The 12084-nt window shown below is 44.0% G+C and overlaps 1 protein-coding gene across 2 annotated transcripts in view; it reads left to right on the plus strand.

Annotated features, from left to right (window-relative positions):
* Positions 1 to 10014: 10014 nt before the first annotated feature.
* The window catches only part of Rab28 (RAB28, member RAS oncogene family), a 77038-nt gene continuing 74968 nt past the window's right edge, over positions 10015 to 12084 (plus strand). For both annotated transcript variants that reach the window (XM_052198753.1, XM_052198754.1), the window contains exon 1: positions 10015 to 10273. In XM_052198753.1, coding sequence (XP_052054713.1) covers positions 10199 to 10273 — 75 coding nt within the window. In that variant the 5' untranslated portion in view covers positions 10015 to 10198. The remainder of the gene's footprint in view (positions 10274 to 12084) is intronic.

Genomic DNA, 12084 nt, shown 5'->3' on the forward strand with positions numbered 1-12084 from the left:
TTTCCCAGAGGCAATGGCTGTTTTGACTTCTAATGGTAGATTTTTTTTTATTCATTAAATTTTTTATTTACATTTCAAATGATTTCCCCTTTTCTGGCTCCCCACTTCCTGTGGCAGCAGATTTTTAAACCTTGCATGAAAATAATCATAGAAGATGTTCTCATTTGTGTCCAAATTCTTTTATTCAATATTATATTAAATAAGCGACAAAAGAGATAAGAATTAAGTGATGGTGAAGTGTGTGTCCCTAAATGGGATGGCTCTATCACTACTAGGCTCAGGGAATATCACCAAAAAGGGCATGGGAAGAATTTTAGAGCCAGAGGCTGGGGTGACAGACAACAAAAAGATAACTTCTTAGATAACATGACATAGCTATTGTACTCATGAACTCATAGCAGCCATGGTTATCTGCACAGGATATGTACACAATTAGACCTACCATTATTTTACCATGAATGGGGGATGGTCTATGAGACACCATCTTTGAGGGACTATTGGCAGTTGAAGGTTTTTGAGGGAGAGGCTGTCATTTTCCTCAATAGTGTAGCCGCTGACTTCTCTCGCTCCAGTAAATATCCTCTTACTCATACTCAAGCAAGGACCACTCATTAAAATCAAAGGGTCATACTTAAGAAGACCCTAAAGTTGGAGGAAGACCTATTAGGAAGGAAGTTTCTAGCAAGGGGGAGGGAAGGGAGTAGGGGCTGAAAAGATCTGTGTGGTGGTTTGAATGAACATGGCCTCCACGGGCCTGTAGGAATGATATTATGAGAGGTGTGGCCTTGATGGAGATAGCATGTCACTGGGTGTGCGCTTTGAGGATTCAAATGCTCAAGCCAGGTTTAGTGTCTCTTTCTGCTGCCTGTGGCTCTGGGTGTAGAATTCTAAGGTACTTCTCTAGCACCATGCTTGTCTGTGTGCTTCCTGCTATGATAATAATGGATTAAACCTCTGAACTGTAAACAAACCCCAATTAAAGGCTTTCCTTTATTAGAGCTGTGGTCATTGGGTCTCTTCACAACAATATACATCCTAAATAAGGCTTGGTAAGTAAGTGCATGAAACTATCAAACAAAAAACACCTGTGATTCTTTCATTTTGTAGCATATAGCAATCCATTAATCTCCATTGCTGCATAATATTCTGTTGTAAGACACTTTGGGTCTCTTCTATACAGGCCCTGTCTTAGTCAGGGTTTCTATTCCTGCACAAACATCATGACCAAGAAGCAAGTTGGGGAGGAAAGGGTTTATTCAGCTTACACTTCCACCCTGCTGTTGAACACCAAAGGAAGTCAGGACTGGAACTCAAGCAGGTCAGGAAGCTGGAGCTGATGCAGAGGCCATGGAGGGATGTTTCTTACTGGCTTGCTTCCCCTGGCTTGCTCGGCCTGCTCTCTTATAGAACCCAAGACTACCAGCCCAGGGAGGGCACCACCCACAAGGGACCCTCCCGCCTTGATCACTAATTGAGAAACTCAATGGGGGCACTTCCCCAACTGAAGCTTCTTTCTCTGTAATAACTCCAGCCTGTGTCAAGTTGACACACAAAACCAGCCAGTACAGGCCCTAATTCCACTCATAAGAATTCTGTACTCAGCTGGAGAGATGGCTCAGCAGTTAAGGGCACTATCTACTCTTCTGAAGGTCCCGAGTTCAAATCTCAGCAACCACATGGTGGCTCACAACCATCCATAATATGATCCGCCACCCTCTTCTCAGGTGTCTGAAGACAGGTACAGTGTACTTACATATAATGAATAAACCTAAAAAAAAAAAAAAAAAAAAAGAAAGAATAGAAAAAAGAAAAGCCGGGCAGTGGTGGCACACACCTGTAATCACAGCACTCTTGGGAGGCAGAGGCAGGTGGATTTCTGAGTTCGAGGCCAGCCTGGTCTAGGAGTGAGTTCCAGGACAGCTAGGACTACACAGAGAAATCCTGTCTCGAAAAAGCCAAATCCAAAAAACCAACCAACTAACCAACCAACTGGAGGTCAGCATGCAGAAGAATGCGAATTGATCCATCCTTGTCTCCTTGTACTAAGCTCAAATCCAAATGGATCAAGTACCTCCACATAAAGCCAGACACTCTGAAGCTAATAGAAAAGAAACTGGGGAAGACCCTTGAGGACATCGGTACAGGGAGAAAGTTTATGAACAGAACACCAATAGCATATGCTCTAAGATCAAGAATTGACAAATGGGACCTCATAAAATTACAAAGTTTCTGTAAGGCAAAGGACACCATCAAGAAGACAAATCGGCAACCAACAAATTGGGAAAAGATCTTCACCAATCCTACATCAGATAGAGGGCTAATATCCAATATATATAAAGAACTCAAGAAGTTAGACTCCAGAAAACCAAACAACCCTATTAAAAAATGGGGTACAGAGTTAAACAAAGAATTCTCACCTGAAGAACTTCGGATGGCGGAGAAGCATCTTAAAAAATGCTCAACTTCATTAGTCATTAGGGAAATGCAAATCAAAACAACCCTGAGATTTCACCTTACACCAGTCAGAATGGCTAAGATTAAAAATTCAGGAGACAGCAGGTGTTGGAGAGGGTGTGGAGAAAGAGGAACACTCCTCCACTGCTGGTGGGGTTGCAAATTGGTACAACCACTCTGGAAATCAGTCTGGCGGTTCCTCTGAAAACTGGGCACCTCACTTCCAGAAGATCCTGCTATACCACTCCTGGGCATATACCCAGAGGATTCCCCACCATGTAATAAGGATACATGCTCTACTATGTTCATAGCAGCCCTATTTATAATTGCCAGATGCTGGAAAGAACCTAGGTATCCCTCAACAGAACAGTGGATGCAAAAAATGTGGTATATCTACACAATGGAGTACTATTCAGCCATTAGAAACAATGAATTCATGAAATTCTTAAGCAAATGGATGGAGCTAGAGAACATCATACTAAGTGAGGTAACCCAGACTCAAAAGGTGAATCATGGTATGCACTCACTAATAAGTGGATATTAACCTAGAAAACTGGAACACCCAAAACATAATCCACACATCAAATGAGGTACAAGAAGAAAGGAGGAGTGGCCCCTTGTTCTGGAAAGACTCAGTGAAGCAGTATTTGGCAAAACCAGAACGGGGAAGTGGGAAGGGGTGGGTGGGAGGACAGGGGAAGAGAAAGGGGCTTATGGGACTTTTGGGGAGTGGGGGGCTAGGAAAGGGGAAATCATTTGAAATGTAAATAAAAAATTATATCGAATAAAAAAAAAAAAACAGAATCTGCCTGCCTCTGCCTCCCAAGTGCTGGGATTAAAGGCCTGTGCCACCACCGCCCGGCTGTGTTTTGTTTTCACAAATAAATGTTTTCATAGCAGCAAGACAGTATCCATTATCATGAAGAATGCTTTCAAAGAGATTTGATGCTCCATCATGAATTATTTGCTCTCCAAGTAATTAATTTGCCAACTGTAAGTAAAGTCCACAGTTCTCTATTAAAGCTTGAACCACTCTGTTATGTAAACTCAATTAGATGGTAAAAGCTCACTACCTTCATGGCAGTCATCAATGCTGCAGGGGGTGGTGGTGGGGACCAGGAATGTGTTGGGGGAGCACCCTCATAGAGGCAGAGGGAGGGGGAAATGGGATAGGGAGTTTCTGAAGGGGAGACCTGGAAAGGGGAAAACATTTGAAATGTAAATAAAAAAAATATCCAATAAAAAAACGAATAAAATAAATAAATAATAAATAGTTCACATGGTGCCCGGACCAAGCCCATAGGTGGGAGGACTGAGTTGACTGTCTGTCCTGTAAAGTTTCATGTGTCCATTTGCTTACAGTGCTATATTTCACACAGCGATGAGAGTCATCTCCACTTTCCCTTCATAAACATGTTCGAGATGGTTCCAGTGTCCTCTAACGCAACTCTATCTTGCTGATGCTCAATTCACAGATGCACCACCACACTTCCTGTGTTTATACTCAGTTCACAGATGCACTTCCACAGTGCCTGTGCTGAAGCTAATCAACTGTCTCTATCATTGGACTTTTTATCGGATGTTTCTCCTTTGATCTGTAGGAACTGAAACATTGCTGTTTAAGCACTTTAACAAATTCAGTTTTATTCATTTTATTTATTTATTTATTTATTTATTTATTTATTTATTTATTTATTTATTTAGGCTTTTTTCTAGACAGGGTTTCTCTGTGTAGCCCTGGCTGTCCTGGAACTCACTCTGTAGACCAGGCTGGCCTCGAACTCAGAAATCTGCCTGCCTGTGCTTCCCAAGTGCTGGGATTAAAGGCATGTGCCACTACTGCCTGGCCAAATTCAGTTTTAAAATACCCTGTCAGTGTACCAGTCTGCAGCAACAGTTACAGAACGATTTGATAGACTAGCTTTTCCTGGTTGTCAGACTCCTTTATTTTGTCAGCATTCTGAGAATCCTTCATTCTACATAGAGGCCTGTATTACTTTTTAAAAAAATTATTCTTTAATCTTTTTTTACAGTCCAGACTTTATTCCCCTCCCTGTCCATCCTCCTACTGTTCCATGTCCCACACCTTCTCTCCTTGCACCCCCATCTCTAAGATGCCACCCCCTAACCCCACCAGCTCCCCACTCCCTGCACCCCCAGTCTCTCAAGGCTTAGGTATAGCTTCTCTGACTGAGTCCAGACCTAGCAGTTCTCTGCTGTTTGTATGTTGGGGCCTCATATCAGCTGGTGTATGCTTGGTGGCTCAATGTCTGAGAGATCGCCAGGATCCAAGTTAGTTGAGACTTCTGGTCTTCCTATAGGGTCGTCCTCCACCTCAGCTTCTTCCAGATTTTCCCTAATTTAATCACAGGGGTCATCAGCTTCTGTCCATTTGTTGGGTGTAAATATTTGCATCTGACTCCTTCAACTGCTTGTTGGATCTTTCAGACGGCAGCCATGATAGGCTCCTGTTTATAAGTACACCCAAGCATCAGTAATAGTACTAGGCCTTGGGGCCTCCCCCTGAGCTGGATCTCATTTAGGGCCTGTCACTGGACCTCTTTTTCCTCTGGCTCTTCAATTTTTGTTCCTGCAGTTCTTTCAGACAGGAACAGTTCTGGGTCAGAGTTTCTGACTGTTGGACGGCAACCCCATCTCTCTCTCGATGTCCTTTCTATGGGAGATGGGCTCTACAAGTCCTCTCTCCCAATTGTCAGGCATTTCATCTAAGGTCCCTCCCTTGGAGTCCTGAGAGTATCTCCTCTCCCAGGTCTATTCTGGTATATTCTGGAGGGTGCCCCCACTGCAACCTTCTGAGGTTGCCTGTTTAGATTCTTTCTGCTGATACTGTATCACTCTTTATAAGGCCAGGCTGACCCATGGACATCAGTTTACTGATGGCCATTTCCATTGTTTTGCTCTATGCATGGCATTTCATTTTAGATCATTTGATCTGTGATTACAAAAGAAAACTGGTAGAATAATTCTATAATTCTGCTTTCTGTTCTTACCAGATCCATGTCACGCAGCTGCACCTTCACCTTGGCCAAGAGGGCGATTTTCAAGATGAGAAAAGTTACCTCGGTGAAGTGTGCTGGCGGTCCTGAGCGAGGCGCACACACCCTGGGCAGGCCAGGGGCCCCACAGAAGAGAGATTGGTTTCTAGGATATGTGAATTTGGCTTCAGTAGATGATATCAAATGGGCTTCTAAAGGGTTTACAGAGATTTACATTGCTGTTACGGTGTTTGGAGAGATGAAAGGCTCCACATCGACATTATTCCACAATGTCTGCCTTTGCGAGTTTAGTGTGCTGCATAGGGACAGTGAAGTCATAGCTCATTACGGTTTGCATTTCTCCTACTGTTAATGAAGTTCAGAACCTCTTCATGTTAGTAACTCTTCTGTGATATGCTTATCGAAGCTCACACTTAGTATTCTATTTGTGTTCCTGTGAACTTTTAGTAATATGGGTATGATTTCCAGAACTAGCTATAAGTCACCTATGAGTTATATACGATGAAACCTCTTCTTTCTGTTTTCAGTTTTATCCGTTTACTATTACTTTATGGTGCTGTAGGTCAAAATCAGGGTTTTGTACATTGCAGGTAAGTACTCTACTGCTTAAAAATATCCTTAGCCTAAAGGTGTCTTTTGATGAGCAGAACTTTAAAATGGTTTAAAAACTGTTCTCTGTGTGTGCATGATTGTGTGTAATATTAATATGCATGCAAGCCAATACAATAACTATGTGTGTGGGTCAGAGACATGTGTGGATGTCATAGAAGCACTTTGTGGACCTAGTTTTTTTTTTTCTACTTTTACTTAGGTTCTGAGGGTTGAACTCAGGCTATCAGGCTTACTCATTAAGTCATCCCTCTGGTCTCAAATTCTCTCTCTCTCTCTCTCTCTCTCTCTCTCTCTCTCTCTCTCTCTCTCTCTCTCTCCCCTCTCTCTCTCTCTCCCTCTCTCTCTCTGTCTTTCTCTCAAATGAACATAAAACCAAAGATCAGAACAAATGAAAACCAATGACAAAAAATAAGACAAAGTGTATACACACACACACACATACACACTGGAGTCTGTTTTATGTTGGGCAGCTATCTCTGGACATGGAGTAAGCCATGAAGTATGTTTGATATACTCAGTGACACTTGGAGAAAATTTTCAGTCTTTCAGCATGAATCCATTGCAGATAGCTTTCCAGTTAGGGGTGGAACTTTGTGCCCACTTCCTCTTCTCAATGCTGGGATTTTTGTCTAGTTTGAATCTCTGTAGGTCTTGTGATGCCACAGTCTCTCTGAGTTCACATGTATATCAGGCATATTCTTTCTGGAAGGCACTGTTCTTTAGAGTCATCCCCTAACTCAGGCTCTTATAATCATTCTGCCTCCTCTTCTGCATTGATGCTAGAGGCTGGAGGGGTGGGTTTGATAAAGACATCTATTTAGGGTTAAGTGCTCCAAGATGTTTCACTTTCTGTATATTACCCATTTGTGGTCTCAGTGTTAATTACTTTCCAAGCAAGAACTAGCTTCTCTGATAGAAGTTGAGTGGTGCATTGATACATGGGTATAGTAGTACACTATTTGGAGTCATTTTATTACTATGTTGTGTTAACAGAATAACAGTAGTAGGTTTACTCCTAAGGTCCATGATCTATTTAGTTTTAGGTTCTTGGCTCTATTAACAGTATCAAGCATGGCTCCTATCAGATAGAGTGGACATTAAATCCAGTATGTGTGTGTGTGTGAAGGTTGGTACCTTCCATAATAATTGTGAAACTACAGCATCATATCTTGTAGGCAAGTTGCTATTGTAGGCCACAGAGTTTGTACCTGTGTGAAACTGATGGTTATTTTTCTCCTCTGGGAGCCATTTAAACTTCAAATTGCAACAGTAACTATTAGATTGTTAATATAACAAAGGGAGCCAGCTGACTGGTGCTAAGAATGGAACTAAAGTGAGAGAGGACACTAAGCAGGCAGCTAGAATGTAGGAGCCTGTAAGTTTAAGGTCAGCCTGGTCTATAACAGTGGGTTCTAGGCAAACCAAGGGTTGCATAGTGAGGTCTTGTCTAAAGAAAAAAAAAAAAGATTATAGCAGAATGTTTTCTGAAATGATCTTACCTTCATTAATGATGAGTAATAATATTTAAATATTATTCCCATCTGAGTTGTTTTAATATTTTTAACCTATCTGAAAACTTTTGTTCATCTATCAAGTGTCTCTTTTTGTACTAGCTTGCGACTGCTATAGCAAATTACCATAAACTTGCTAGTTGAAACTAACACATTTGTTTGAAATTGTGGGGACAGAGGTTCTAAATCAGTGCCACTGGACTGAACTCAGGTATGGGGAATGTGGTCCCTCTGAAAGCTCCAGAAGAGAATTTGTTCTCTATCCTTGCCAGTTTCTCCTGGCCACCAGCATTCCTTGGTTTGTGGCTCCATCACTGCCATCTCTGTTTTCACAGTTATATTGCCTTTTTTTTTTTTTTTGTCTGATCCAACTAAGATTCCACTTTTTCCTTATAAGGATAAATGTGAGTGAATTGAAGTCTTACTAGACAGTCTTCTTGTCACTAGAACTTTAATTACATCTGGAAATTAGGTCTTTTACATAGGCTAATATTTGCTAAGTAGGCCTTGATATCTTTATGTGATGTATCTACCACATTACCACACTGTACAGAGCCATATTGGGGTGTCATGCCACAAGGTAGGAACTTGACATTGATCGAGATGAACTTCCTCTCCCAGCCTTTGTCGAGTAGGGATTCCCAAGCTATTCAGGATCCTGCTCCACCTAGGGTGGAGAGCTCAGAGTAAAGTGAAGTCCTTTGTTCCTCCAGGTTTACGAATTCCTGAATTAAGTAGGTGACCCGCCCAGCTGCCAGAGCAGTGGAGCCAAGAACCGCTGGACCACTTCCCCTGAACTCAGGCTGGAGTCAGGGGGGTGGAAGGGGAGGCTCGCCCAAGCTGTTATATGGTGTGACCTCCATTAAACCTGGGGCCGGTAAACTGTCATCTTGGACCTCATTCTTTTCGCTGCTTCCCCATCTCTCTCTCTCAGCTTCTCTTCCAGAATCCAGTTTGCAGTAGCTGCTGGCAGCAACACCACACTCTTCCTTCAGACTTAAGTCCCATAGGTTTGTTCACTTCTAAGTCCTCAATGCTCAGAAGTGTTGTGAAAAAAGCAACAGTCACTAATACTTGAAAGATTAAGCATTGTTGAGTCACCTTAAACATCTTTAGTGTGGGGAGAAGTGGTTTGACTTGAGAGTCATGCATGGTAGAACAATGGTATTAGGATGTAGTTAGTTGGAATTTGCAGTGAGAATCAAGGAGAGATTATTCTAAGGACTAGATGTTACCCATCTATAGTCTAGGTGTTTCAAGAATAAACACACTCCTTGAATGTGGAGGTATTAAAATAAAGTTTGTATAAGCCTGAAAAGCTATGTTAAAGTCAGTGTTGTACTCGCAAAGATCCCTGATTTTGTAAAATGCCTGGGATTCTTCTCACAACTTTGTTTATTCTTTGAAGGGGTCTAGTACCTGATCCTGTCATGAGTCCTGTACCTGAGAATCCAATGACATGTTGTATTTTGTCGATTAGTTCTATTTTCCTTTAGATTATTTCTTGGAAGTGTTCAAGTCTTACACACAAGATTTTTTACTTTATAAAAAATGGCTTTAAGGTTTTAAACTCTCATTCAAACCCTCTAACTTGTCACAGATATTTAAAATACTGTTGAAACACAACTGATTTCATTTTATATAGCAGCAGCATCGTTCTATGGAATTTCATACACAACAGTTTTCCTTCAGCAAACACTTGTGAGCTCCTGAAGGCAGAAAAGGCAAAGGAAGCCCTGATCCTGCTACGGAAGGTTGTTTTAACTTTATGGGGACCTAAGGGTTCTCGGGCCTCTCTGAGGCTTGCTGCTTGGAGGTAAGGTTCTTGATATTTGGAGTCTGGGTATTTAGAACGCGAAGAGTTTAAAGAGGGTAAAAGAGGACCCAGCACCAGAGCCCCAGGACACCCCAAGGCTACAACACCCCAAGGCTACAAACCCCCTCCGCTGAGGCCTTAGCAGTTTCTAGCTTCCTCAGGCACGCCAACCTCCCGGTGGGTGCTCACCTTCACTAGTCAGAAGGATCCTGTGCACACACTGCCGGAAGCGTCTCCAGCTGCCCAGAGACAGACCCCGCCCCTGAGCCTCTTCTAGGCTCCAGGCTTCTATGGCAACCAAACTTCACCATGCCCCCGCCCCCTTGGATTAAATCACTCATCTGAGTTATGTTCTCAGATCTCAAGGAAAGAAGAAAGAAGGACAGAACGCCCGAGAGCTACTCTTCTCTAACGTGGTTTCACTTCACTATAAAAACACACTTGCTTTTGTCTCCTAGCCATTGTTCCCCGCGAGCAAACCAGGACGCCTGGTTTGCATCTACGTACTTCCCCCCCACTTTGCAGCGTGATGGTTGGAGCGGGGGCGGGGTGTCTTTTGAGTGACGTACGGGGGCGGGGCTCTCCGGGGGCGGAGCCCTGCTGGGGGGGGGAGGGGAGGAGGGCAAGATGGCGGCCGGTGAGTGATTCTCCCTGGCTTCCTTCAGGGCCGAGGAGACGCCGGGGCGGGGGACCCGCTCGTGCAGCCGGCTGGCTTTCTCACCCCCGCCCCCGGAGGCCTCCTCTTTCCCGTCCTCCACCTCGGGGGCGGGCCAGCATCCTCGGACACCATGTCAGACTCTGAGGAGGAGAGTCAGGACCGGCAACTGAAAATCGTCGTGCTGGGGGACGGCACCTCCGGGAAGGTCAGTCCTCCGGCGGGCGCGGCTCCCCGGGCTGCAGAAACCGTGGTCCGGTCAGGCCTCTCGGGCCCTCGGGGAGCGGAGCGCTGTCCAGCACTGCGTCCTCCTCGGCCGTCCCTCAGCCTTGGCCTGGCTCGCCTCAGGCCGCGGCCTTCCTCGCGCCTGCGCCCCGTGCGCGTGCCCGCCGCCCGCCGGACCAGGCCAGCTCCAGGGGTGGACCTCTTACCCCGGACCCACCCGAATCGTGATGCCGCACGGCCGAGCCGAGTGCGCTCCCTACACCCTAGCTGCCTTTTTAGGGTCCCCTCTCACTTGAGTTCCATTCTTAGCCCCAGTCAGTGCGAGGGTTCATTCAGTAGGTATTTATGGCGCTCCGGGGGTGCTCAGGACGTCGGGGTGGGGGACACAGGGACCTCTGCCTTAAAACCTGGCCTTCCGTGACCGTTGGTTGCAGGAATGAATGGGCGCGTGCGGGAGAGGACCCGCAGGCAGTTAGTCCCCTGCCTCCTGGGCCGGAGTTCTGGACCCCAAGTTGTGAACTGAAAGGGGATCGCCATTGCCCCAGTGCCTGGTGCTCGCTCTAGGGAGAGGGTCGCTAGCGCCTTCGAGGGACTACGGCCTACCTTCCCAATAAAGTGATGCCCTCACACCTGTCGCAGCGCTCCTGCCCTGCCCTGCCCTGCCTTGCCTTGCCCTGCCCTGCCAGCGTCCCGCCTTCCTGGGGAAACCGTTCTCCTGCATCTGGGAACTGCTGGAGTTGGACCTGGTTTCTGTGGTGACAGCTTTTGCATCATTCCCGGAAGGAAGCTTTGCACATGCTTTCGTGCTTTGGTTCTGAGATTTGGGTTCCTAGGGCCGCTACAGAAGGTTTCATTCTTCTGCAAAATTTGGAGTCTTCTGTTAATCCATTCCTTGTGTTCCCAGGATACTTGGCTATGGAGCACTGTCCCGAAGAAAACAGTTTAATGTGATTCTACTTTTTTTCTTTTCGTTTTCTTTTTGTTTTTTTGAACAGAGAACAGAGCTTGCCTGCTTTTGTTTAGGAAGTGCATGAAACATCGTGCACTTAAACGTTTCGAAGAAGCAAATTGTTGCACATCAGCATTATTTCTAAACTTTAATTCAACAGAAAGCTAAATTATTTTATAGGTTTCATTACTTAGATTTTCTTTTGAACCTCACATTGTTTTTGCTTCATCTATTCATTGGCATTTACTGAACAAGTGAACTTGCTTTCCATTTAAAACCATGACTCATCATAATACTATTATCTAAAAGACTACCAGATTGCCTGTTAGGTTCTATTATTTTTATATTTAAAATTTAAATGTATCTCATCCAGCATTTAAAATATTTGATATTATATTTTCTTTAAAGCTTCACTCGTTTGTCTGCGAATATTTAATACATGCTGAAATTTATTCATAGTTATGAATGTTCTACATGTTAAAAGTGTAGAAGTCCTACATTATTTTTGCCTTTGTTGCCAGTTTAGTATAATTAGTTTTCACCTCCATTAAAAGTTCTGTCCAGTGTTGAACAATGTATAATTTTTTCTCTTCTGTATGGTTGAGTTAGGGTTGTCATTCTGCATTGAAGAATGAGTGATCTTTTTATGGTACCCAGATTCAGTATTTATCTTCTTAAGTAATATATTTTAAAATGTCATAACATTTCTTTCTCTATACCTTCTGAAATGAGCCTCTGAACCTTAACCGTGTTCCATTCTTACCACAATAAATTTGATTTTCTAACTGTGTTCAGCTCTCAAATTACTGACAGCACTATTGCCAGGCCTCACTTTTACTCCCTTT

Source organism: Apodemus sylvaticus, chromosome 11 (assembly GCF_947179515.1).
Source record: "Apodemus sylvaticus chromosome 11, mApoSyl1.1, whole genome shotgun sequence".
NCBI classification, from domain to species: Eukaryota; Metazoa; Chordata; class Mammalia; order Rodentia; family Muridae; genus Apodemus; species Apodemus sylvaticus.